At 49.0% G+C, this 25,159-nt stretch overlaps 1 protein-coding gene across 1 annotated transcript in view; it reads right to left on the bottom strand.

Annotated features, from left to right (window-relative positions):
- The window catches only part of Lrrc75a (leucine rich repeat containing 75A), a 42,360-nt gene extending 17,541 nt beyond the window's left edge, over positions 1 to 24,819 (bottom strand). The window contains exon 1 of the mRNA XM_026411359.2: positions 24,574 to 24,819. Coding sequence (XP_026267144.1) covers positions 24,574 to 24,819 — 246 coding nt within the window. The remainder of the gene's footprint in view (positions 1 to 24,573) is intronic.
- Between the last annotated feature and the right edge of the window lie 340 nt (positions 24,820 to 25,159).

Below are 25,159 nucleotides of genomic sequence, written 5' to 3' on the forward strand. Positions count from 1 at the left end.
TTGCAGACAATAATAGGGAACATCAGATGGGGTAGGGCAATGGCTGCTACACACCTCATGGCTTTATTTCTTCATTTTGACCCTGTCTAGCTCCACAGAATGCTTGTGTTGCTTTAGGGCACTTCAGGGTCCTGAGGCTTACAGGCCACTCCAGCCTCCTGGTGTCTTCTGGTACCCCTCCCCTAAGCCATTGTGTCTTACTGCCCATGGGGCTGCCCCCAGGGTGGGTATGAGGGGAAAGCAGGTAACCAGACCCTCAGGGTGTCTTAGGAGGCTACAGGAGCCCCAGGGGATGGGCGTCTCTGTTTTTGCCCCTAGGGTCTGCATCAGTGCTGCCCCATGGGGGCCCCTTGTGCTCCCCTCCGCCTTGGCTTCTTCATATTTGAGGGAAGTGGAAAAATCAAATCCAGACATGGCCCTCATATGCCCCAGCCTTGCAGAGGTTGGTTACCCTGGCAAAGCATGAGGCATCGAAGCAAATCCCATCCGCTTCATTATGGGTCTAAATGGTACCATCTCCAGGAACTTCATACAAGAACTTCATTCCTTCTCAGTAAGTTGGGGAGCTTATTATTAATCATTGGATGTCCTTGAGTCATGCTGGCAAGAGGTATGCTCAGAGGGTGTGGTGGCCTGACCTTGAGTCACTAGCTGTTCCCTGAACTGCTGGACCTATTGGTCATGGACACACAAGGAAGTGGGACCCCACATGATGTGAGTTTGAATAACCAGTTTTGGGAACTTGAGAAGAAGGCATGAGATGATGGTCTGGGGTCAGGGGTACAGTCTCTCAACAAGTGAGCAGGAATTGATCCAGGAGATCAGAACAGCACTTCCCTAAGTGTGGTCTAAAGACCTCAGGAAGAGGGCCCTGCAGACCCTTTTGTAGCTCTGAAAGGACCTTTTTTCCCAACGACATAATCTGTGTGACACTAGAGTTTCTTCATACGCAGCAACCAAAACAATCTGTTGCAACAGACTGAACGTTAAGGAGGGCAGGCCTGAGAAATCAACTGTCTGCAAGGAAATTGGACATTAGAGATGCCCCAGACAATGAAAAAATGCCCCTCTTCTTCCTACTACAGTACTGGGGCTTGAACCCAGGGGCACTCTACTACTGAGCTGTATCCCTAGCCCTTTTTATTTCAGAGGCAGGGTCTTGCTAAATTGCCCACTTTGGCCTTAAACTTGCAATCCTAACTCAGCTGACTCCATCTCTCCTGTCTACTATTACCTCTGCTCTCTGATGAAGTGCCCCATCTAGGCATACACAGCTATGTGGTGGTGCTGGGGGTGGGGGCAGTGTCCAGCAGAGACCCAGGCCTACACATGGTTTCTGGGAGAAGGAACAACATCAACCAAGGATTGGACCCCTGACTTTCCACTTGGTTAACAAAGGAGAGCTGATACCTGAGGTTGGGTAATATTAAAGCTAAGAGACTTATGGGTTCTAGAGACTGGGAAGCTCAAGATTGGGTGGCCAGTATCAAATGGTGGGAATGCATGTGAGAGTTGTGAGCTGGAGTGGGCAGAGATGAGGAGGGGACAAGGCAGCTGAGCTTTATGATAAACTGTCCTTGGGAGGACTAAGCTATTCCCAAGAGAACTTACCCCGGCTTTCAAGAAAGATATTTATCCTTCTTTAAGATCTCACCTCTCAACACTTCTACATTGATAAACTTCAACTTTTTTGGGGGGGGGGGTACCAGGGATTGAACCCAGGGGCATGTAACCACTGAGTCACATCCCTACTGAGCCATATTCCCAGCCCTCCCCTTTAATATTTTCTTTTAGTTATCAATGGGCCTTTATTTTATGTATTTATAGGTGGTGCTGAGAATTGAACATAGTGGCTCCCACATGCTAGGCAAGTGCTCTACCACTGAGCTAAGACCCTAGCTCTTTTTATTTTTTAAATTTTGAGATAGGGTCTCACTAAGTTGCTGAGTCTGGCTTTAAACTTGCAGTCCTCCTGCCTCAGCCTCCCGAGCAGCTGGAATTGCAGCAACTTGAGTTTTGGTGGGGACAAACTACATATAAACCATAGCATTGACCTAGAACCTTAGTGGAGGGTCACCGGGGAATTTCAACATTTGCCTGTGGGCCAGCTCCCTTCCTTTCTTAGTCTTTATTGTTAAAGTGGGGATTTTAGATCTTGGTTAAGGATATTAGTTTTTAAATGTGAAAATGACCCTTTGGATGATCATATCTGGCATTTTGAACTCAGGTTAGCACAGACGTGTACACATCCCTGGCACTGAGCATGCAAGCTCAAAGCTGCTCCTTGCTCCTCAAAACCTCCCCACGGTGACTTTCAGACCTCTACCTTGTACTAACTATACTGCTGAGGAATATCCATCACTGGGTACTTGCTTTCCCCCCCAGAAAGAATACACAGATGGTTTCTTTTCTGAGCTCTAGATTATGTCAAAATTTCTTCATGTTGAAATCTTGCCTGAAGACAACCTGGCTTGACAGAAATGCTCTTCAAAATGTCGTATGTTGCTGGCTGTGGTGGCATATGCCAGTGAGTCTAGAGGCTGAGTCAGAAGGATTGCAAATTCAATGCTAGCCTCAGCATCTTAACAAGACCTTCAGCAACTTATCAAGACCATGTCTCAAAATAAAAAATAAAAAGGACTGGGGTAAGTTAAGCAACCCTGGGTTCAACCCGCAGTACCAAAAAAACAAAAACAAAAACAAATGGATGTTGTATGTTAACTTGGCTGCCCTCTGGTACTCAGTAATGCAGAAGGTTACGAGGCTGTTGAATTTTTGTTTCTTGAGTTGCTTTTTCAATCCCAGGCTCCTCCTGGAAGGCTGTCTTTGCTACTAAACCCTAGCTGTTTCTTGGAAGGTTCTAGCACACTATTCCTTTTTTTGGAATGTCAGTTCAACATACAACATAGCCTATAATACCGTTGATTCTCCCCCCCCCCCCGAGGATTGAATCCAAGGGCACTCTACCACTGAGTTATACTCTCAACCATTTTTTATTTTATTTTGAAACAGGGTCTTATTAAGTTGCCCAGGCTGGCCTTGAACTTGCGATACTCCTGACTGAGCCTCCCAAGTTGCTGGTGGTGGTGAGCACCACCACGCCTGGATGGCAGCTGAAATCTTGGCAATATATATATATTTGTAAATATATATATTTTTGTAGTTGTACATGAATACAATACCTTTATTTTATTTATTTATGTGGTGCTGAGGATCAAATCCAGAGCCTCACATATGCTAGGCAAGCACTCTACCACTGAGCCACAACCCGAGCCCCAAGCAACATTTTTTAAAACATTTTTTTTAGTTGTAACTGGACACAATACCTTTATTTTATTTATTTATTACTTATATGCAGTGCTGAGAATCGAACCCAGTGCCTCACATGTTCGAGACAAGCACTCTACCATTCCCTGCAACAATATTTTAGTCATCAAATGAACTTCCTCAAACTCTTTCCCTGTATCTAACTATTCCAATTGTCCTTTAGCTTCTCTTCGCCGTCACATAAATTCTCTCGCCACTTAGTTCTTTTCTCTTCCGAATACAAATCAATTTATCTTCTCTGGCTGATCTGGTTCTCAGATCCAAAAAGTTCCTTCAAACCCCCAGAAAATAGCAAATTTTGGTCAGAAAGTAGAGAAACTAGAACCTTTGTGCATTGCTACTAGGAATGTGAAATGGTGCATCCACTGTGGAAAAATGGTGTGGGTTTCTCAAAAAAATCAAAAAATCAAACTGAATTACCATAAAATATAGCATTTTCATTTCTGGGTATACATCCAAAAGAATTGAAAGCAGGGTCTCAAAAAGATACTCGTACAATCATGTTCATAGCAGTATTACTGCCAGGTGCTGTGGCACACACCTGTAATCCCAGTGGCTGGGAGGTGGAGACAGGAGGATCGAAAGTTCAAAACCAGCCTCTGCAACAGCGAGCAGTAAGCAACTCAGTGAGACCTTGTTTCTAAATAAAATACAAAATAGGGCCAGGGAATGGCTCAGTGGGCAAGTGCTCCTCAGTTGTTGTTTTGTCCCTAGTGCCAAAAAAAAAAAAAAAAAAAAAAAGATCACAGTATTACTCACTCACGAGAGCCAAAAGGTGGAAGCAACTCAAGCGGCTGGGGATGGAGCTCAGTGGTAGAGCATGTGTGAGGCCCTGGTTTCAATCTCCAGTATTTTTTTTTTTTAAAGAGAGAGAGAGAATTTTTTAATATTTATTTTTTAGTTTTCTGCGGATACAACATCTTTTTTTTTTGTATGTGGTGCTGAGGATCGAACCCGGGCCGCACGCATGCCAGGCGAGCACGCTACTGCTTGAGCCACATCCCCAGCCCAATCTCCAGTATTTTTAAAAAAATTATACAACCTTAAAAAAGGAAGGAAATTCTAACACATGCTACAATGTGGATGAACCTTGAAGACCTTATGCTGAATAAAATAAGCGTCACAGAAGGACATATATTGCACAGTTCCACTTCCGAGGTTCCTAGAGTGGTCAAACTCACAGAGACAGAATGGTGGTCGCCAGGGGCTGGAGAAGGTGGAATGGGGAGTTGAAGCCTAATGGGTATTGAGTTTCATCTGTGCAAAATGCGAGTTCTAGACTGCTTGCACAATGTGAATGTACTTAATTAACACTGCTGAACTGTACACCTAAAAATGGTTAAAATAATAAATTTAATATTGTGCGTATTTTACAACTAAAAAAGAAAAGAAAAAGGGCCCAAGGTGGGTAGGCAAATACAGATACATTCTTGAGATAGGAGGGTGCATGTCTATCTGCCTATTTTTCTTTTTTTTTTTTCCCTGCTTGTTACACACTTGGTTACAAACTTTTTTTCTTTTGATACTGGGGATTAGACCCAGGGGCACTTTGCCACTGAATACAATCCAGTTTTATTTTCATTTTGAGACAGGATCTAAGTTGCTTAGGGGCCTTGTTGCTTGTACCTGGCTGGTTATTAAAATTGTGGCACTGGGCTGGGGCATTTGCTCCATGGTTGAGTGCTTCCCTAGCATGCATGATGCCCTGGGTTCCATCCCTAGCACTGCAAAACAAATTTAAAAAGATTTTTGCCACTGTATTCAGTGATGAATCTGGTTTGTTTGAATTTACCTGCAGTGTTAGGGTCTTTCTAGCTATAAACGGTTTATTTAGCATGTGTGTTCAGGAGGAAAACTGTAGGCACTCAGTATCTCTGCCTTTATTTTTTTCCATATTCTTTCATTAATGTGCTTTTTTCAGGAGTCTCTCCTTCCATACCACTGAATTCACACTCTGCGGCATCCTTACTACTTTCACGGCCACCAAGAAAGACTGCAAAGTTGCTAGCATTTCATTTCCTTGTAATTCTATTTGCTTGTTAATCTCCCTTTTCATCTCATCCTGTGATTTTTCTTTTCCATCTCTGCTTGGCCTCTCTTTGTGGCCTTTTGTTCTTTTCCTACAAAGTTCATTTCTTCCACATCATGCCATAAATCAATTCCAGAGGTCAGGGTTTGGCTTCCATGGTGTTTATCCTACACCTCCATTTTTTTTACTTCCCTTCTCCACTTGCTCAACCTTGAAGAAGGTGAGATTGAGAGAGATCCATGCCTTGTCAGTCAGTCCTTGTCCCCATACCCGCCTCCCTGGGTAAGAGCTAAATCCAGTTCTACAGGATCTGGCTTGCTGTGGTGCCCAGCCTGGGGCTGCGCCTCGGGCATTAGCTAACTGAGAAGCCAATCTTACCCCCTACCTGGACCTCCAACAAATGCAAGAGGACTCCACAGAAATGTACCACAGTGTCTCCAGGACATTTATCACTGGCCAGGCAGAATGTGGGACAGGTGTGGGCAGCAGCCATACCTCTTAGATCAACTTCTCTCCCCGTCCTGCTTGGTCATTTCTGAAAGGCTGCTCTCAACAAATGGATGCAGACAGAGGCTTGGGAGAGCCTGAGAGTGGGAGGGTGGGAGCAGCACCGTTCCCATTTCCAAATCATCACCTGGTGGTACAGGGCCAGCTGCCTGGCTTTCTAACTGGTGCAATCCTCAGGCTGAGGGAAGCCTGGATCTTCCCTGGACCGGCTCCATCTGTCTGACAGCCAGGGAGGTTCCTCTCAGACTGTCCACCTGTCTTTGTTTTCAGTGTTCTCTGAGTGTTCGTCTTTTGGGGGAGGTGTCTCCTGAGGTGTGTGAGGGGAGCACTGGGAGAAGCCACACAGAGGGTGGCCAGGCACATTCTATTTTAAACACTTCCCTTTGAAACCCCAGGTTTACATATCCATTCCCAGAAGGAAGGCCTGTGGGAAATGAGCTGGCATCTGTCTCTGTCCTCGGGGCGTGACTCCACAGTTTCTGCCATAACACAGCCCGGGGAGAGGAGGAGGCAGTGAGCGCTGCATATTAACCAGCCAAGGTAGCCGGCTTCAATATTGAGAATGTGCAAAGCCGCTTAATGAGGCTGTAATCAAACCCAGCCCACCAGAGGGAAATTCATTAGAGTCCAGAGGGCAAGCAGGAAGCAGAACTGAGCTCCCCTCCTCCTCCCGGCTCTAGAAACACCAGGCTGCTGCTTCTCCTAAGGGAGGGGACCAGCCTGGGGAATACCGGGGAAGCAGCTGGGTGGCCTGAACTCCCATCTCCTTCCCTGTGACATTCTAGCTTGCCTTCCAGGGGAATCCCAGGGGAAGGAAGGGAAATGTCAGGTGCTGTTAGGGAAACGCAGAAGGAGGAAGCCACCAGGGAGAGAAGCCAGGCCATCTCAGAGTTAAAGAGGCAGTCGCAGATGAAACTTGCTTCTTCAGGAAGACAGTGGTCTCTCAGGCAGCAGGGCAGAGTCTTGTCACTAGGAAGGGAGAGGATGCTGGGGCAGAGGGGGCGGGCTTGAACACACTGAATGCAACAAATAGATGTGGGAATTATGGAACTAAATGCTGGTCCCCCAAAGACAGGTCTATGCCCTCATCCCTGGAACCTGTGAAGGTGACCTTATTTGGAAAAAAAAATGTTCTGGAGATGAGAGCATCCTTGTTTATGCAGGTGGGACCTAAATCCAATACAGGTGTCCTTGAGAGACAGGAGGCAGAGGCAGAAGTGGGATGAATGTGGCCACAACCACCAGAAGCTGGAAGGGAGAAAAGATCAGAACATTCTGAAGGGGTCACAACCCTGTTGATACCCTGATTTCAGACTTCTGGCCTCCAGAACTGTGGAGAAACAAATCAGTGTTGTTCTAAGTCATCTAGTTGGGGCTAAGTTGTTACCTCAGCCCCAGAGAGCTAAGACACTGGATGGAGACCAGGGCGGGCCGTTCCCCGGGGCATACAACAGGCAAAAGGGAGACAAGACCAGGAAAGAGGGCTGGTGGGGTCTCTCCTTCTTCCTCTGCTGCAGACCCCAGCCAAGAGACTGCGCTGCCAGAAACCCACCAGTGAGGGACAGACAGCAAAGGAGAGTATGCCAGGGACACGTGCACCCACAGATGACCCAGGGCTGGTGGAGACAGCAGGTGGGTCAATGGGGACTTGCCCTTAAAGGTGAGAGTGGGACCCAGCCCCCTTCCCCCTCTCTTTTTCACTTTCAGGCCCTGAGATGAACTGTTTTGCTGTGCCATGTGCTCCCACCATGATGTACTGCCATAGGCCGAAAGCAAAGAACAGGGTTAACTGATCATGGACTGAAACCTCTAAAACTGTGAGCCAAAACAAACCTTTCTTCTTTATAAGTTGATTATCTTGAGTATTTGTTATAGCAATGAAAAGCTGGCTAACAAGATCCTGGCATCAAGAAGATGCTGTTAAACAGGCAAAAGAGGTGGGGCCTGAGAGACAGGAAGAAGAGGGGAAGAATGCTGAAAGAATCAAGCAATAAATAGACTCCAATACAACCATGAAGTCCTCTGGATGTGGCGGGAGGAGGAGGAGGGGTTTGATGTGGATAGGGATTGAAGATCAGAATGAGGAAACAAGTCACTGTTCCAGAAGCCCATAAGCTGAGACCACCCCTTGGAGGTGGGTACTGGGAGAACCAAGGGCTGGTTTGCTCTGGAGACTAGATTTGCTTCCTCAGTGACAGGGTGGCCTTAACCCAGAAAGGGTTGGAATTAAACAGGGAGATAATGAAGTAAGTCAAGTCCAAGTAAGCTTAGGAATGTATAGGTCTTGTATTTCACACTCTGTAAAGTTCAGGAGAAGCTGGCACCTCAACACGGGCCACCCAATTCCAATTTAAAATGAGTAACTGAGAAATTGATTTTAGGCTTATGGTTTTTGTGTGTGAGGCTGGGGATGGAACCCAGGGGCTTGTGCATGCTAGGCAAGTGCTCCACCTCTGAGCTACACTGCCAGCCTTCCAGGTTTATGATTTTAAGCCCTGAAGAATGATTTGGTCAATTTTGTAACAGTTTTGAAATATGCTAGAGAACTTCCTAGTCACCATATTTATAAGCTGTACTTAAAATTTAACAACTATATTGGAAACGGGGAATCTGCTTTTTTAGGATGGGTGTAACTATGGTTTTTTTTTTTTTTTTTTTGGTACCAGGGATTGAACTCAGGGACACTTAACCACTGAGCCAGACCATTTTTATATTTTACTTAGAGACAGGGTCTCACTGAGTTGTTTGGGGCCTCTCAGTTGCTGAGGCTGGCTTTGAACTTGACATCCTTCTGACTCAACCTCCTGAACCACTGGGATTACAGGCATGTGCCACTGCACCTAGCTAGGATGGGTATTTATAAACTTATAAAGAAAACTGGATATGTGCTGGGTATGGTAGTGCATACCTGTACCTATGTAGTGCATCCCAGCCACTCAGGAGGCTGAGGCAGGAGGATCACAAGTCCAAAGTCAGCCTCAGCAATTGAGTGAGGTCCTAAGCAACTTAGTGAGACCTTAAAAAGGGCTGGGGTTGTGGCTTGGTGGTTAAGCACCCCTGGGTTCAGTCCCCAGTACCCAAAACAAACAAACAAACACACAAAAGATCCCTAGATGTTAAATTTAGAAAATCATTTCAAGATCTTTCAGGTGGCTGGGGGAATCCAGGGATGCAGGAGGCTGTGGGTTCCATAACTATCTGCATGGCAAAAAAGAAAAAAAGCCAGGTGCAGTGGTGCACGCCTATCATATAGTGACTCTGGGAGACTAAGACAGGAGGATCCCGAGTTCAAAGCCAGCCTCAGCAACAGTGAGACCCTATCTCTAAATAAAATACAAAATAGGACTGGATGTGGCTCAGTGGCTGAGTCCTCCCTGAGTTCAATCCCTGGTACCCCCCAAAAAAGGACTGGAGATGTAACTCAGGGGTAAAGTGCCCTTGGGTTCAATCCCTAGCACAGTAAGTAAACAAGTAAATAGAATCACTCCGTGTTGTGTTTCTCAGAATGCATAGTTTTAAGTAGCCTTTGTATGTGTGCAGGCACATGCACATGCCCTTGCACATGCCCTTGCACAAAGACACCTCCAAGAATACTAGAGGAAGGTGTGCCCTGCAGAGGGCAGGAGAGCAGTTCCTCCACTGGGAGTGGGACTGCTGGCCTATCAGAAGAGGGAGGACTATTAAGTTAGGAGCCAAGTCTTGCTGCTTAGTGAGTGCACCACCAAAGCAAAGCAAACTGGTAAAAGTAATAAGAGAAACCACCGTACGCCCCTCTCCCTAAAGGGAGCACCCAGTGCACAGGAGCCTTGTTTGAAGGTGAGGTCTCCTCACCCTCCTCATGTCCAGGATGAGTGTGGCCTACCTCTCAAGGACAGATGGCCTTAGTGCCTGCCACCCCCAGAGGACCACAGAGCCTGGTGCCCAAGGAGATGCCCATTAGAGCCCAGCTGATGCCAGCCAGATGCTGCCAGGGAGGGCTGTTCTGCAAGCCAAGAAACTGCTGATGGAGGTCAGCCACTCCCCTGGCCTGACTTGCCCAGCCTGGCTGAGGGGTGAGGGCAAGCAATGGGGTTCTCTGGTCCCCTCTCAGGGCTGCTGTCCTCCTAGGGGCAGCTCACAACTCTCCTGTTCCTCCAAGGTCACAGGCCCTTGCAGGCTTCTGCAGCCTGCTGTCCTGGCAGAATGGTCCTCCTTGATGGTGACAAGTGCTTTTGCAGGACCTGCCCTGGCAGCAGGATACAGTTGGCTGCGTGGCAATATCTGGCACCTCTGCTCAGCGAGGGGCGTCACAACTGTGTGTTGTTTGTGTTTTAACTTTGAAGTCTTTAGAAATGACACCCTCTGTGTGACACAGGCCTGTGGAAACAGATGCCTGGTCATTGCCAACTATCATTCAATTAAAATCCTGGAAACAGCAATAGTAACGACCAAATACAAAAGATGCTTTCTCCTTAGAAAAGCCTGTGAGGCTGCATGGAGAATTTGGTTGACTCTTCCATGGTCACAGCTCCCCTCCACCCCAGGCAGGGCTCAGGGCTGGGTGAGTTCCTAAGTCACTGTGTGGACCTGTGCCAGTCCCCACTCTATAATGCAGCTTCCCCACCTACAAATGAAAGGGTTGCTAAGGCTCATTTGTCCCAAGAGTGGCAGAAAGCAGGAGAGAGCAGAGCCCTGACCAATTGGTATGTAACACAAAGAATTCAACAAATAACCACTTTCTTTTTCCTGTTAGACATTTCGGCTCCTGTGTGGTTTTTTTTTTTTTTTTTTTTTGGTGCTGGGGATGGAACCTAGGGTCTCATGCATGCTAACTGTGAACTTTACCACTGAGCTACACACCCCCAGCCCTCCAGTGCCCTGGGACTCTCTGAGAGGGTGGCGGCTGTTAGCAGCATTTCCCAGACTCATTTTCCAAGCCCCTCCCCTTGCTTTCCCAGAGCCTCTGGTGCTACTGGGATTCTACAGAAAGGCTGAGGCCATGTGGTCCCTGAGGTCCACAGGCTCCTACATTCCATGAATTCTCAGCACTTTGTCATGCAGCGCCCTCCTAATCTCCCTGCTTGGGAAATAATCAAATCAGTTGTTTATACCTTCTGGTGAAGACATTTAAGTCCCTAGGTCCCTCCTGGTGAATTCGGTCCAATCATATTACTAGATGACGGCAAAGAGGTGGAGGAATATTTTAAAGGATCCTTCTGATTCCCCAATAAGCTGCTTTCCAAGCAGGAGAGACTTCGAGGTCCACTTCTCAGAATGAGAAACTGAGGTCTGGAGACTTGACTCCCACAGAGAGGAAGTGGTAGGGACGGGAGGACCCCAGAACCTCTAGAAGTTTCTAATTGCCCCTTACCTGCCATGTACCCTTCAAAGTTAAATATATTAGGGTTCTCCAAAGAAACAAAACCAATAAGTGTGTGTGTGTGTGTGTGTGTATAGTGTGTGAGGGGGGGAGGGAGAGAGAGAGAGGGAGAAGGAGAGAGAGAGAGAGGAAGAAAAATTGATTTATTTTAAGGAATTGGCTCACATGGTTGTGGGGGCTGGCAAGTCTGAAATCTGCAAAAGCAGGTCTGCAGGCTGGAGTCCTAAGGAAGAGTTGACATTGCAGTCTTGCAGCTAAAAATGCCTGGAGGCAGAATTCCTTTGTCCTTGGGGGGCCCTCTTTCTCATAGGGTCTTCAACTGATTGGACAAGGCCCACCCATATTAAGGAAGGTGATTTGCTTTTTTAAAACTACAAGTTTATTGATTTACAGTTTCTTTTTTTTAATATTTATTTTTTTGTAGCTGTACACAATAACGTTTATTTATTTTTATGTGGTGCTGAGGATCGATCGAACCCAGGGCCTTGCACATGGAAGGTGAGCGTACTACCGCTGAGCCATAACCCCAGCCCCTTGATTTACATTTTCATTACATCTAAAAAATGCCTTCACAGCAACATCTAGTGTTTGACCAAAAACTGGGTACTATAGTCTGGCCAACTTTTTTTTTTTTTAATATATTTTTAGTTGTAGATGGACACAATACCTTTATTTTATTTGTATGTGACGATGAGAATTGAACCCAGTGCCTTACGTGCCAGGCAAAGGCTCTATCACTGAGCCACAACCCCAGCCCCTGGCCAAGCTGACATACAAATTAATCACCACAATGAGTGAAGGGTCTTGGGTTGGGGATATTGCTCAGTTGGCAGAATGCTTGCCTTGCATGCAACAAGGCCTTGGGTTCAATCCCCAGCACCACAAAAAAACCCAAACCAGGACAAAACAGAAACTTCTTTAAATCTCTAGGTCAGATTTAAGGTCAAACTCAGGGGAACCTCTAAGAATCTGGACTCTGACCTCTCACTGCCCTCCCTCTGGGCAAGCAAAGATGAGTCACACTAGATGAGGAATCCAGCCCAGATCCAGCTAGTTCCCATCTCCAGGCAGGAAGGAGGGGGCAACCATCCTTTGAGATCTAACGGTGAGGCCCAGCCTGTGCCCAGGGAGCTCCACAGCCTGTCACCAAGCAGCTGCCTTGTCACTCAGTGGAAGGCAGAGCTGACCTAGGGAGGGAGCCTTGGAGACACATTTTCTGAGATCTCAGGAGCAGGAGTTGGTGGAACCCTAGAGATGCTGACTGGACCTCTCAGCCAGGCAGAATCTCCCCTGCTCCTCAGATTCTGCTTCTCCTTGTAGGCGGAGAGGACAGGGGCCAGTGCCTGTTAGCAGAAATCTGTGAACCATCAAGGCCGTGATGGGATGGGGTGGTGTCCCTGGGGAAAGGAGGGGCCTGTTAGCAGAAATCTGTGAACCATCAAGGCCGTGAGGGGATGGGGTGGTGTCCCTGGGGAAAGGAGGGGCCTTTGCCTGGTTTCTGGGAGGTCACTGAGTATGTCCAGAGAGGGGAGAGGTGAAAGGGCCAGGGCCACAGATCCAGCAAAGTCTCAGTGGTTCCACCAGCATCCCTGGGTCCTGCCAGAGCACTCCCACGTGGAATCTTCCCCAGGAGCACAGCCCAGGTAGAACATGTTAGAAAAGCCCCGCTCCACACCTGCTCTCTACTCCCATAGGGCTGCCCTGGCTCCTCTGGGTTTCCTTTGGGTCTCTTGCCAGTTTTCTAGAATAACTTCCAAGGGCTGGGGGTGTAGCTCAGAGGTAGAGCACTTTCCCAGCATGCACACCACCAAGGAGGAAACGCCTAGAACAATTTCTATAATTCATTTCTCTCCTTTCCAGGCTTGTCCCTGCTCTCATCCCTCCCACTGCCCTTAGAGGACTCTCTTTAGGTCCTTGCTCCTGAACCACCCCTTCTGAGATGTCCTACACCAAAACCATTTCTATGATTTTTACCCTGCCCAATGGGGCCAATTTTCAAGTAGCAAGCCGATTCTGGAGAGTGGGGAATTCTTGAAAGAGATTCTTTTATGTCTCTGAGTTTCCATATCCCAAACCAACCCCACCTCTGAGTTCCCAATGGTCTCCAGAGCCTGCAGTGGTCTGGAACCCCATAGGTCAGGATGCTGCCTGACACTGCTTTTACTCCAAAACTTCACAACTCCAGAAGGACATGGAAAACCCAGGTCTGTAGCTGAGAATAATGAAAGGTTCAGAAGATCTGGTTCATCCCAGGAAAAACCACACATCAACTGGAGTCAATGAGTCTGGAGAAGTGGACCTCATTTTCTCGGGAGTGGAGTATCCAGACCTTATTCCTTCAGTACTGTTCAAGGTGGGAATGCAAAAAGTCTGGGAAGCCAGGTGGGGGTTGGATCCTGAGCCCCTGGAAGCCTTGAGGAAGGCCATCATGATGCTCCTGCTTATGATGTGGTGCTCCTGGGCCTGACTTTGGACCCACTTAGGTGTCTTTGATTCTGTCTGACACCCTATAGAGGGTGTGGGAGTGTTGAGCTGGAACCTTCTAGAAGATGCCCAATTACTTTAGCTTTAATTCAGGAAGAGGAGGGCAAACATCAAGCCGTGAGTCATTAAGTCAAATTCTGGCTGGCATTTCACCATTCTGCTGAGAAAGAGTAAGGCTTCTGACCAGTCTCAGCTGATAAAGACTCTTGAAGTTTCTGCACACTCTCACCAAGGTTGGCCAGTAGAGTTGTGCACAAGGTCATCTGGATGGGGCTGTGCCCAAAGAGAGGCTTCTACTTCTTACAAACACATTGTATGGACTAGAAGCTTCTCTATATTTCACTGAAAGTCACCAAGTTGATGCAAACCTTGGGTGACCTGCATCCACTCATGAATGACCTCTGTATCTTCAGGGGTTGCCAGGAGCTGAGGAGCCAAACTCTAATGTGGAGGCCATGAACTTATGAAATTCTGCTTCCTCCAAAGTTAATTCATCATCTCAGCTTCCAGTGTCTCAATGTCTTACTTTAAACAACAACAACAACAACAACAACAACAACCTTTTGGGGTTGGGATGTAGCTCAGTGGCAGAGTGCTTGCCCAGATATGAGAAGCTCTGGTTCCCTCCCCAGTACCAGGAAAAACAAGAAACAAAAACTGAAGAAACAAACCCTAATATCATGCTAAGTGAAATAAAGCCAATCCCAAAAACCGAAGGCTAAATGTTCTGATAAGTGGATGCTGATCCATAATGGGGAGGTGTGTGGGGGGATGGGAAATATGGAAGACCTTTGATTGGGCAAAGGGGAGGGAGAGGGAGGAGGGGTCAGGGAAGATGGTGGAATGAGATGGACTTCACTACCCTAGGTAGGCCTATGTCTGCACATGTGGTGCGATACTACATTGTATACAACCAGAGAAATGAAAATGTGTCCAGCAATTGTGTACAATGAATCAAAATGCATTCTACTGTCATATATACCTAATTAGAACTAACTAACTAATTAATTAATTAAAAAAAAAAACAATCCCCAAACTGTTAAAAAAAATAAAAAAGCATCACTTAGAAAATGTGTTCAGGGTAATGATATTCCCCACCTCTCCCCTCTCCTACTGCTACCAGCTCCTGCAACAGTGAAGGATCCTCTGTGACCCAGAGCCCTTCCTCCACCCTGTCCCTGAGGAGGGAACCCAAGCTACTTGTCCCAACTCAAGGATGCTCAGAAAACACTGAGTTACTCACTAGGACAGACTGGGACTTCCAGTACTTCTCCAGGCATCACTGGATGGCCTAGTGGCTAAGGAGGCTGGGTCCTGGCCTGTACTGTGTGACTCTGTAATGGCTATGATTTCTCTTTGGGCTGTCTGCACCTCTGCTGAACATCCAGACTCTGACTGTAGCAGGCGATAAGAGCCGAGGGAACCCCTCCATTTCCTCCAGGGAGAGTGAAGGAACAGATCCAGGCCCCTCAAACCTCTCAGGACATTAAAACCCCAGCTCTACCCATTCTCTGGTGGCAGGGATCCAGGACCACTGCCACAGTGAGCCAGTGAGACCATGATGTCCAAAACTGGTCAAGTAGCCCATCAGACTGGACTGTGAACCTGGTACCAGGTGAGACTTGACCTCCATGCTCTCTCAGATATTAGTGAGCAAGTGTGAGGATGGAGCTGCCTAGTGTGCTGTGACTAGACCTATGCAGGAACTGGGCTGGCTGGATAGGTCCAGGGGGGAACCCTGTGTGTGATGTCTAGGTGTGAGGCAGGCTCCTCTCCCTGCCCACAGCACCATGGGAGGGAATCCTGCCCCATCTTGTCCCTCCTTGTCATCTGGAACCTGAGCCCAGAGCTCTGGGATGCCCTGACTACATGGACAGACATGAGGGCTGGGTTATAGGGTAACCACTTGCTGACTTCCTGGGCAGGAAGTGCTGGCTCTCTGAAGGTGCACAGTGTGCTTGAGGTGGGAGGGTTTCTGGGGCTCCTCTGGGGGTCCTATCCCTTGCCTGGTGCTCCTCTGTGGGAGGGGAGTGTCGCATGAGCCTCCCTGAGCAGGCTGTAGCTGTGGGTGGTGGCTCTGCAGAAACAGTAGCTGGGAGGCAGGGAAGACTCTTTGAAGGGACAGAGCAGGGGCCCAGAGTTAGGTGGAGGTGCTTCCTGCAGGGCCCTGCTGAGATCTGGCAGAAGCCTGGGCTAAGGGTGGTGGGAAGGACCAGTGGACAGAAAGAGACAGGCCTCTGCAACTAGGGCTGCTGAGAGGGGCCTAGCAGGGCAGGTGATGCAAAGCTCCAACTGCCCAATTAGGGCAGGCTCAGCTCCTAGCAGCTCCTGGGCCTGGCACCCTGTCCACTTTTGAGCCCCCTGGAGGTGGGGTTTGCACAGCAGCCAGTGTGTGCTGTGTGCCCTGTGCCTGTGTATGCCCCTGGCTACTCTGAATCAGTGGTCTGAGTCAAGAGCTGGAATCCAACCTGTGACAGCTACCACTGAGGGGGCACTACCTGCTCCTCTGACCCCTTCTAGAAATAAGCACTTTGGCCTAGAACTGTGGGCTCTGATCCCCAGCGAAGGCAGCCATGCCACAGAGCTCTCACTTGAACGCTCGACCTGGTCTCTTGGGTCTCCACCTTTCCCCCGTGAGGCAGGGGCACCGTTGTTACTGTGGGACCCAGTCTTTCCCACTGGATTGCTTGCTGCAATTCCAGTTGCCTAGAACTGTACCTAGAAGTAAAGACACTTGATTATTGAATAAATGAATTAATTCATATGATGTTTTTCAGCCCCTCAATATTTTCTTGTTTTTTATAGTGATTGTACATTGCTTTTATAACAGTAAAACCCACAACTATTTGCACTTTAAATAATATTGTACTAACCTCATGAAACTATTCAGGAAGCAAAACAAACATGAAAAAACACTCTATGGACCAGAAAGCCACACACACAGGGTTTCCAATGTCCACCATCCTGCCCAAGGTGCTGGGCTAACACTATGACAACTGAAATGAGCTGGGGCCTCCTCTTCCACTACCTACAACTCTTTCCAGTTCTCATAGGCCCTAGTCCCCATTTTCTTGTTTGCAGGGGCTAGGAGGGGTACAAAGGGAGCCCAATCAAGCTCTGGCAGATCAATGAGACATTTTTTAAAAAGTTGGCTTCTCACCCAGTTAAGGGAAAGACACACGGAGTCACATAGAGAAGACACAGAAAGGGGGAGGGCTGAGGCAGAAAAATGGTTACTGAGGATAAAGCAGGCTCTGGAGCTAGATATATTGTTTCAGTCTGTTTTCTGCCACTATAACAAAATGTCTGAGATAGGATATTTATAATGAATAGAAATTTACTTAGCTCACAGTTCTAGCGGCCAGGAAGTCTAAGAGCATGGTGCCAGCATCTGGTGAGGGCCCTGTGCTGCATTATAACATGGCAGAGCAAGGCAGAGCAAGGCAGAGCAAGTGTGTGTGTCAGCTCAGGTTCCTTCCTCTTATAAAGCCACTGGTTCCGTGATAGGGCCCCCATCCTGATGACCTCATCTAATCCTAATTAGTTCCGAAGGCTATGCCTCCGTATATCATCAATATATGAATTTGGGGATTAGGTTCCCATTACATGGACTTTTGTGGGATACAGTCAAATCATAACACGTGGGGTTCAGGCCCAGTGAGACCACCTCTGCAGGCAAATATACTCGGGTACTCTCCACTCTCAGCTGGACTCCTCTGTCTATCCTCGTTAAGATAAAGTTAGAAACATCAAAATGCCACATCCCTTTGAGCAGCAGCTGTCGGCAGAACTCCATATGGCTGCAGCAGCCAGGAGTCTGAGCTAATAAAAGTAAAAAAACAACAACAACAAAAAAAAAGAGCTGGGAAATGCTCCCAGGGAGCCACGTGGGCACTGCTCAGGGCCAGGGTGGGTGTGGTGGAGAGGAGAGCAGGCGCTGTAAAAAGGGGACTCCACCCCTACTTGGCGTGCCAAGGTCTCTTCTAGTAGTGGTGAGCCCCAGATACAGCAATTGAATGCACTGTTCTAGATAACGGGGCCCAGCCCCCAACCTTGCCAGTTTCTCTTAGCAGAAGAGGACAAGGTAGTGGAAGATCTCAGTGTTTGTGGCCCTTCCCCTTCCAGTTTGCATGTTGAAGTCCTAACCTCTCAGGTAAGGGTATTAGGAAACAGGGCCTTTGGAGGTGATGAGGTCATGAACCCTCAGAACGGGATCATGGTCTTTACAACAAGAGGCCCCAGGGAGACCTTTACTCCTTCCCATGTGAGAACACTCAAGAAGGCATCATCTATGAAACAGAACACGGGCCTCACCAAATGTTAAATCTGCCCACGCCACCTTGATCTTGGACTTCCGGACTCTAGATTGTGAGAAATGAATTTTTGTTATTAATTCTTTAATGTTTGTTGATAGATCTTTATTTTATTTATTTAGATGTGGTGCTGAGAACAGAACCCAGTGCCTCACACATGCCAGACAAGTGTGCTACTGCTGAGCCCCAGCCCCAGCCCTCAATTTCTGTTATTGATAAGCCATTCTCTGGTGTTTTGTTATAGCAGCCTGAGGAGACAAAGGTGAATGGCAAGAACACGGACAGGATGAGCCAGGGTATGGAGCATATGTATAAATGTGTGTGTGTGTGTGTGTGTGTTTTCTCATGTGACACCTTCAGTGGTGTTCCTGGTAGGGAAAGGGAGCCACAGGGCTGTCTGAAGATCCCCATTTCAGGGAGGGGACCTCCTCCAATGTTGACTGCACAGCTTGGGCATCCTGATGATGAAGAAGCTGGAGAGAGACACAAGTCAGGTGGGGAAGCCTTTGGCAAGGAGCCTCTTGCCTGCAGAAGGTGGTAGGATGTAGGAGCAGACGCTGGCACCTGAGCACGGGAGTGGGGAGACCCCTGGACCTGCAGGTGTGGGAGAGCTACCCTGGCTTGTGCTCAGGGTGGAAATACTTAAGAGGTCTGATCCAAACACAGCTGGCTCCTGAGCTGGATCTCCAGGGACAGAGGCCAGCAGAAGTGTGGCTGAGGAGACATTTAAAATCTAGTCTGTAAGTATTTCTTGAATACTGACCATGTCCCAAGTACCTGATCTATGACCTCTGCCCCAAGAAAGCAAACCTAGAAATAAAATGACACTGGAGAAGATAGGAGAGAGGCCGTGCACCACCCTGGACATCCACAGGCAGAGGCTGAAGAGAAATGACAAATCAGTTTCTGGTCCTTTCTGAGGAGGTGGTATTTGTTTCAGAAAAAAGACCTCCACCCCTGCCCCACCAGGCTCTGAAGCCAGGATAATTGGCCCAGTCACAGGCCCTGTGATCATGCAAGGTCACCACAGAGACTGCCAGGTCCCTGGCTGGTGTCCCTGGAGCCTTGGAAACCAATAAAGCAGGCCCTGACCTCAGAATCCTTCCGTATCTTTATCATTGGAAATGTCTGGATTCAGCTCAGTCAGAGAGCGGTGAATTTTAAAAAGGAAGATTCCTTTGTGGAGGGAACACATATGCTTCAGCACAGGAACAGATCAGGAAGGCAGAGGCTGGTTCTTCCACCAGGCTCCCTTTCTCTCCTGCCACCTCAGCACAGGCCCTAGACTGCACCTGCCAGTTGGAATCCTGCAGTGCCACCAAGGCCAGGCACCATGCCACTCCTCTCTCCAAGAACACCACCGCCTGGCAGGCTGCCAGGAACAACCAGGCCCCGCAGATATCACTCCCAGAAATCGAGCTACTTGGAAAGCAAACACAGAATCTCATGATAGTAACAACACCCAGGTAAGTCAGCATCCAGATCCACAGCGGTAGCTAGGTCACCCAAACACTTTCTGAGGACACACCACGATGGCAGTGGTGGGAGACGTGTGTACACATCTTCACAGAGCACAGACTTACTAAGGAAAATCCCAAGACTGCAGGTTTTCCATATTATTCCATGGTCAATGGTGGTGGCGGGTCTACATCCTCAGGAAGCACAAGACTTTAATGGTCAGCAGGGGAAAGACTGTGTATAGATGATTAAATGACACCCAGGGTGGTAGTACCTAAACAGAAATAGGAAATGCACTCTAAGGTGGAGGAAGAATAAGGGCAAGGCCAAGAGTGGAGACTTCCCTGCTCAGTGACTGGTGGCGTTCCAACCAACTCACCTATAGAGATTTTCTTAGCCAGGGTGTAGGAGGAAAAAGGTCACCTCTAAAGGTCATCCTGCTAATCTTTCTATCTCTAGGTAGGAGAGACCTGGAGTCACCAGAGGGCCTCCATTATTCACTCCTCTTAGGACATGCATGACATTGAAGTCCTGGGTGATTCTTTTTCGCTTTGGCTGATGTGGCTCTTGCTCTCAAGCACAGAGTGAAGCCAGCTTAGCTATCCTGGACAGCAGACAGCATCAGGAATTCCAGTCCAAACCACACTGCTGGGTGAGGCCGGGCAGGCTAACACTGGAACAGCTTTGCCCAGGAGAGGTGCACTATATTGACAGTAAACCAACCCAATCACATTCTCTTTATGGAAAAGTAGGTGCAATGCCTTAGATGAGTGTTACATGGCTCTACTGGGAAGCAGTATAACCTTTAAGAGGTGAGGCTTATTGGGGGCCTTCCAATCCCTGGCTGCATGTCCTTAAAGGGGATACTGCAACTGTTCTGAAGCTTTCCTGTGTCTCTTTGCTTCAGGCTGACAAGAGGTGAGCAGCTTCCTCTGCCTTATGCTCCCTGCCATGACGTTCTGCCTCTTTATGGCCCAATGGCAATGGGGCCCTGCAATTATGGCCTGAAACCTCTGAAACTGTGAGACCAAGTAAACCTTCCTCCTTATAAGTTAGTGATCTCAATGACAGAAGGTCATTTCTTTCCCCCAAACTCCTTAGAGATGGAAGCCTGAGACCCAGCCTTGAGAGCCATCTGGCACAGGGGAAGGCCTGTGGAGAGGGGGTATAGGGAACAGGATTGGAATGGACTTTCTCTCCAAAGTAGCTTCTTTTTGTCCCCAGGAGAAATCTCTAGACCATTTCCAAACTTCTGATCCATACTAAACCTTGACCAGGTAGAGAGAATCCAGAAACTTCTCAGAAAGGAAAGGATGCCATGACCCTGTCTCTAGCCTAGCTATATCCCAAGTAGGGCAGATTCTCCTATTTCTTATTTCTTTTTTTTAAATATATATTTTTTAGTTGTTGATAGACCTTTATTTTACTTATATGTGGTGCTGAGAATCGAACCCAGTGCCTCACACATGCCAGGCAAGTGCACTACTGCGGAGCCATAGCCCCAGCCCCACTTTCCTATTTCTTATTATGGTTGCTGTGAAAACAAGCCTTATTTATTTATTGCAGTGCTGGGGATTAAAATTATGGCCTCACCCATGCTAGGCAAGTGCTCTACCACTGAGCTACATCTGCAGTCTGTTTTTAAGTTTTTTTATTTTATTTTGCTTTTTAAATATATTTTTAGTTGTACTTGGACACAATATCTTTATTGATTTTTATATGGTGCTGAGGATTGAACCTAGTGCCTCACATGTGTGAGGCAGGCGCTCTACCACTGAGCTACAGCCCCAGCCCCCAATTTTTTATTTTTTGAGACAGAGTTTCACTAAGTTGCCTAGGTTAGTAGCAAATTTCTAATCTTCCTGGCTCACACTCCCAAGTAACTGGGTTTCTATGTGTGCTACTGCATCTGGCTCAGAATATGTCTTGACTGGCAGTGTCAACACAATTTCACATACTTTTTAGCATTTGATCTGATCAGTACCCAAGATCCCCTTTTTTTGGGAGATAAGAAAGCAGAACTCAGAGAGGTTATCTGTGGTCTGAGGTTACAGCAGACTAAGCCACCTAGGCTTGATCCCTGGCCCCAAGCTATTCTCAAATTACACTACCCCTAAAGGGAAGGGGATTGCTCTCTAATTGGCATCCTGCCTGCACCCTTGAATTCTGAGAAAGGCTTCCTGATACCTTTCCAGCAAGTGGCAAGCTGGAGAGACTTCAAGCAAAGAAGCATTCTTCAAATCCTAGACATAAAAGAGGGGCATTCAGGGATGGCACCAGCAGCCACGATCCATCAGCCCATCTTGAATTTCCACACAGGGTTCTGAGTCCCTGCTTCTATATCCCCTGTCTGAAGCAAATCACACAATAGGGGGAACGGAGCTATCAGACTGGAGCAGTGAGTTGGAATTTAGGCTCTGTAGACCGTGTTTAGGGTCTCTGGGAACCCTCTGAAATGCCTTTCAGGACTGTGTGTATGGGGGTGCATGTGTGTAGGAAGAGTATGTATAGCTTTTCTAGGGTCTCAGGAAGATCAAGGACCCAGCCAGGTGTGGTGACGCATGCATATTCTCAGCATCTTGGGAGGCTGAGGCAGGAGGATCATAAGTTCAAGACCAGCCTCAACAACTTAGTGAGGCCATGTCTCAAAGTAAAAAATAAAAAGGGTTGGGGATACAGCTCAGTGATAAAGTGCCCCTGCGTCGAATCTCCAATTACTGCTCCCCTCCCCCGAAAAAAAAAAAAAGGAAGATCAAGGACTCAAAAGAGGTTGAGAACTACAGGTATTAAGGACCTGAGTCCCTTCCAACTCTGTGCATGCTCTGAACATACGCACGTTTGAACACCAAACACGTTATCAAACACAGGAGAACATGTTATGCAAATGGGGTGATCATCACTGTTCTGGCTGCTGTGGCTCCCTGACCCTGTTCCTCAAGATCCCAGACAGCATCCTGGAGGGACTGAGCACCCTGCACTGTGGGAACCCCATCTTTGCCTACTGTGCTAAGAACAAGTTCTCCCTGGTCTGACCCTCGAGATCCTGCACATTTTCACGTCTCTCACTGACTGATCATCCCTTTCTGAACATCAGTACCTCCAGATTAGAGGAGGAAATTGGAAATGAAATACAATTTGAGAGAAAGAGCCACTTCAGTGTGCAGCACAAATTCAGCAGGACATTACTCCCGTGGGTCTCAGAGCCCTAGAAAACCCCCTCTCATTGTCATGGACATTTGGATACTGCTGGGCTCCCCTCCCACACTGCCCAGGGCCCATTTACCATTTCCTGGAAGGGTCCTGATCCCTACCTTCCAGGCAATGTGGGGCAGCCCTCTAGACCCACAGCCCTCATCCATCAGCCAGAGGTCAAGGGAGCCCCAGAAAAGAGGGGAAGTCTGATTAACCCCTACTTTCCTCCATCAGCCCTCCCAGTCCTGCCACTGAGGGTGACAGCAGACCGGTAAGACCCACATGCAGAGGAACTGCTCCCTGTCAAGGACCCTGGGAGCACTGGGGAGCCCAAATCTGCAGACTGAGTCTAGCCTCCTCCTGTGGGCCTCCAACTGGAGCTTGAGGATGTTGGCTTCACTTTGTTCTCTTAACCCCTAAGAAGGGTTTGTGGATCTCCCAAAGCACCCCTCCCATGACCAGGGAACAGCACGTGATCAGTAAAGCCTTCTTACTGTCTAGTGTGCAAATGAGATATGCTGGTCTGGAAAATCCATTATTCTGTTTGAAATGAAAGAGTTACCATAAAGGCCTTATGTTGATTTCCAATTCAGGAGACAAAGAGAAATAGCTGCCGCTGAAGTTAAGTGGTATGGAATGTCATCTTTCTTTGATGATTCAATTTAGGGAAGGCACCTGCGGATCCAGTAGTGTCTGGGTCATCTTTCTGGATGTTGTTTGGAAAAGCAGAGGCAACGGTAGAAGCCTCATGTTTTCCCAAGTCCCCAAAACACTGTTTCCCTTTCTTTGTGCAGTGCATGCATTACACTCCAGGGTAACACTTCACCAGATATAAAAATGTGTGTGTGTGTGTGGGGGGGGCGGGGGTTGCTACGGAATCCAGGAGAGATGTGGATCTGACTGGATCTTCCTCCCAAGAAGGCGCCCCTATAGCCTCTTTCATCAGTAATGGGAGGACCTCTCAAAGGTCACCTGAGGTTCCCCCTCTCCCATATGCATCTCTACTGGGGTCAATCTAGCAGGAATATGGGGCTTGGACATGTTTACCCCTGGAGGCCAGGTCAAGACAACCTGTCTGGCAATTCACAGGGCAGCTTTGCATTCTCCTGCCTCTTTCCCATCCACCCAAATCCATAGCATAAGCCACCCCTTTCCTCAAAAAGAAATGAGAAAGAAAAACAAGCCAAAGAGGTGACACCATCAAGCCCAGGGCAGCCCCCAAACAGAGGGAACTAGCTAGATCTGCAGAACTTTCCCTAACCAGTGAGACAGGACCAGGCTGAAGGCAGAGTCCAGCAGCCTCCTGAAGTTCCTGCTGGCCAGTACACCAAACCTAGCTCCTGTATCTACAGGCTTTAGACTTTTGGTTGACAAGCGCTCCCTGAGGACCTATCAAAGTAGGGGGAGATGAAACTCTTGAACCACAATTCAGGTAGGTAAACAACCTAGGGACCGGTATCTTATTAGCCCTAGGGCCATGCCCTTGGACTCCTCCTCAGTAGGCAGCAGGTGAGGGTCAGCAGACAATTGTGCATTCCTCGAGGACCCTTGGCAGAGGGTGATGACCAGTGGGTAGAGAGAAAGAAAAGAGCCCTGGACCAGACCAGGCACGCATCCCTGCATCCCCTCCCACTAACTATCCCTGGAGATCTGCGGAGGAAATAAGCGGAAACAAATATTGGTCCAACAGGTTCACTTCAGCGGGCCTCACCCGGCCAGCTTTCCTCTACCCTACCCTGAGGCCCCAAATTCAGCTGGAGCACCGAGGCACCTGCTGCCAGGCGGGCCCCCATCCTCGCTCAAGGGGGATCCTGGGCGGTGCCCCTCGCAGCTCCGGGCGTCCCCGGGAAGGGGCGGGGCGCTCCTGGGACCGGCTCGCCCTCCGACCCCCTCCCCGCGCTCACCTGGCGCAGGTGCTGCAGCAGCGTCCCCGCCTCCTCCCGCCGTCCCTGGCGCACCATCCGCAGCAGCTCCTGGACCATGCCGACGCGCCGGTGGTAGGGGGGCAGCCCAGCGCCGCCGCGCCCCGCCTTGTCCCCGGCGCGCAGCAGCAGCGACGCCCAGAAGTCGGGCCGTTCCCGGCGGGGGCCGGGAGCCGCGCCGGGGCTGGCCCTCTCCGCCAGGCTGCCCTTGGTCTGCCGGGTGCCCATGCCGCCGCCGCCGTTCGCTGGGACTGTTCACGCTGGGCCGCGAGGCCGCGTCCCCAGCCGACTGCCCGCCCCTCGGCTGCCCCAGCGCGCCCGCCTCCCGGACTGCAACTTTGGGGGAACTGTTGCGTGCGGGCGGCGCGGGGGCGGGGGCGGGCGGCTGCCCGCGCTCCCCTCGCTCCTCCCTCCTCGCTCCCGGGCGCGCTCCCCGGGAGCTCGCCACCAGCCCGCGGGCCCCGCCCCGGCCCGGCCCGCCCCGCCCCCGGCTTCCGCCCCCGCGCCCGGGCTACGCGCCGCCGCGCGCCTCCTCCCTGACTCGCTCTAGCTCCTTCCCGCCGCTGGG

Source organism: Urocitellus parryii, chromosome 7 (assembly GCF_045843805.1).
Source record: "Urocitellus parryii isolate mUroPar1 chromosome 7, mUroPar1.hap1, whole genome shotgun sequence".
Taxonomy (NCBI): Eukaryota; Metazoa; Chordata; class Mammalia; order Rodentia; family Sciuridae; genus Urocitellus; species Urocitellus parryii.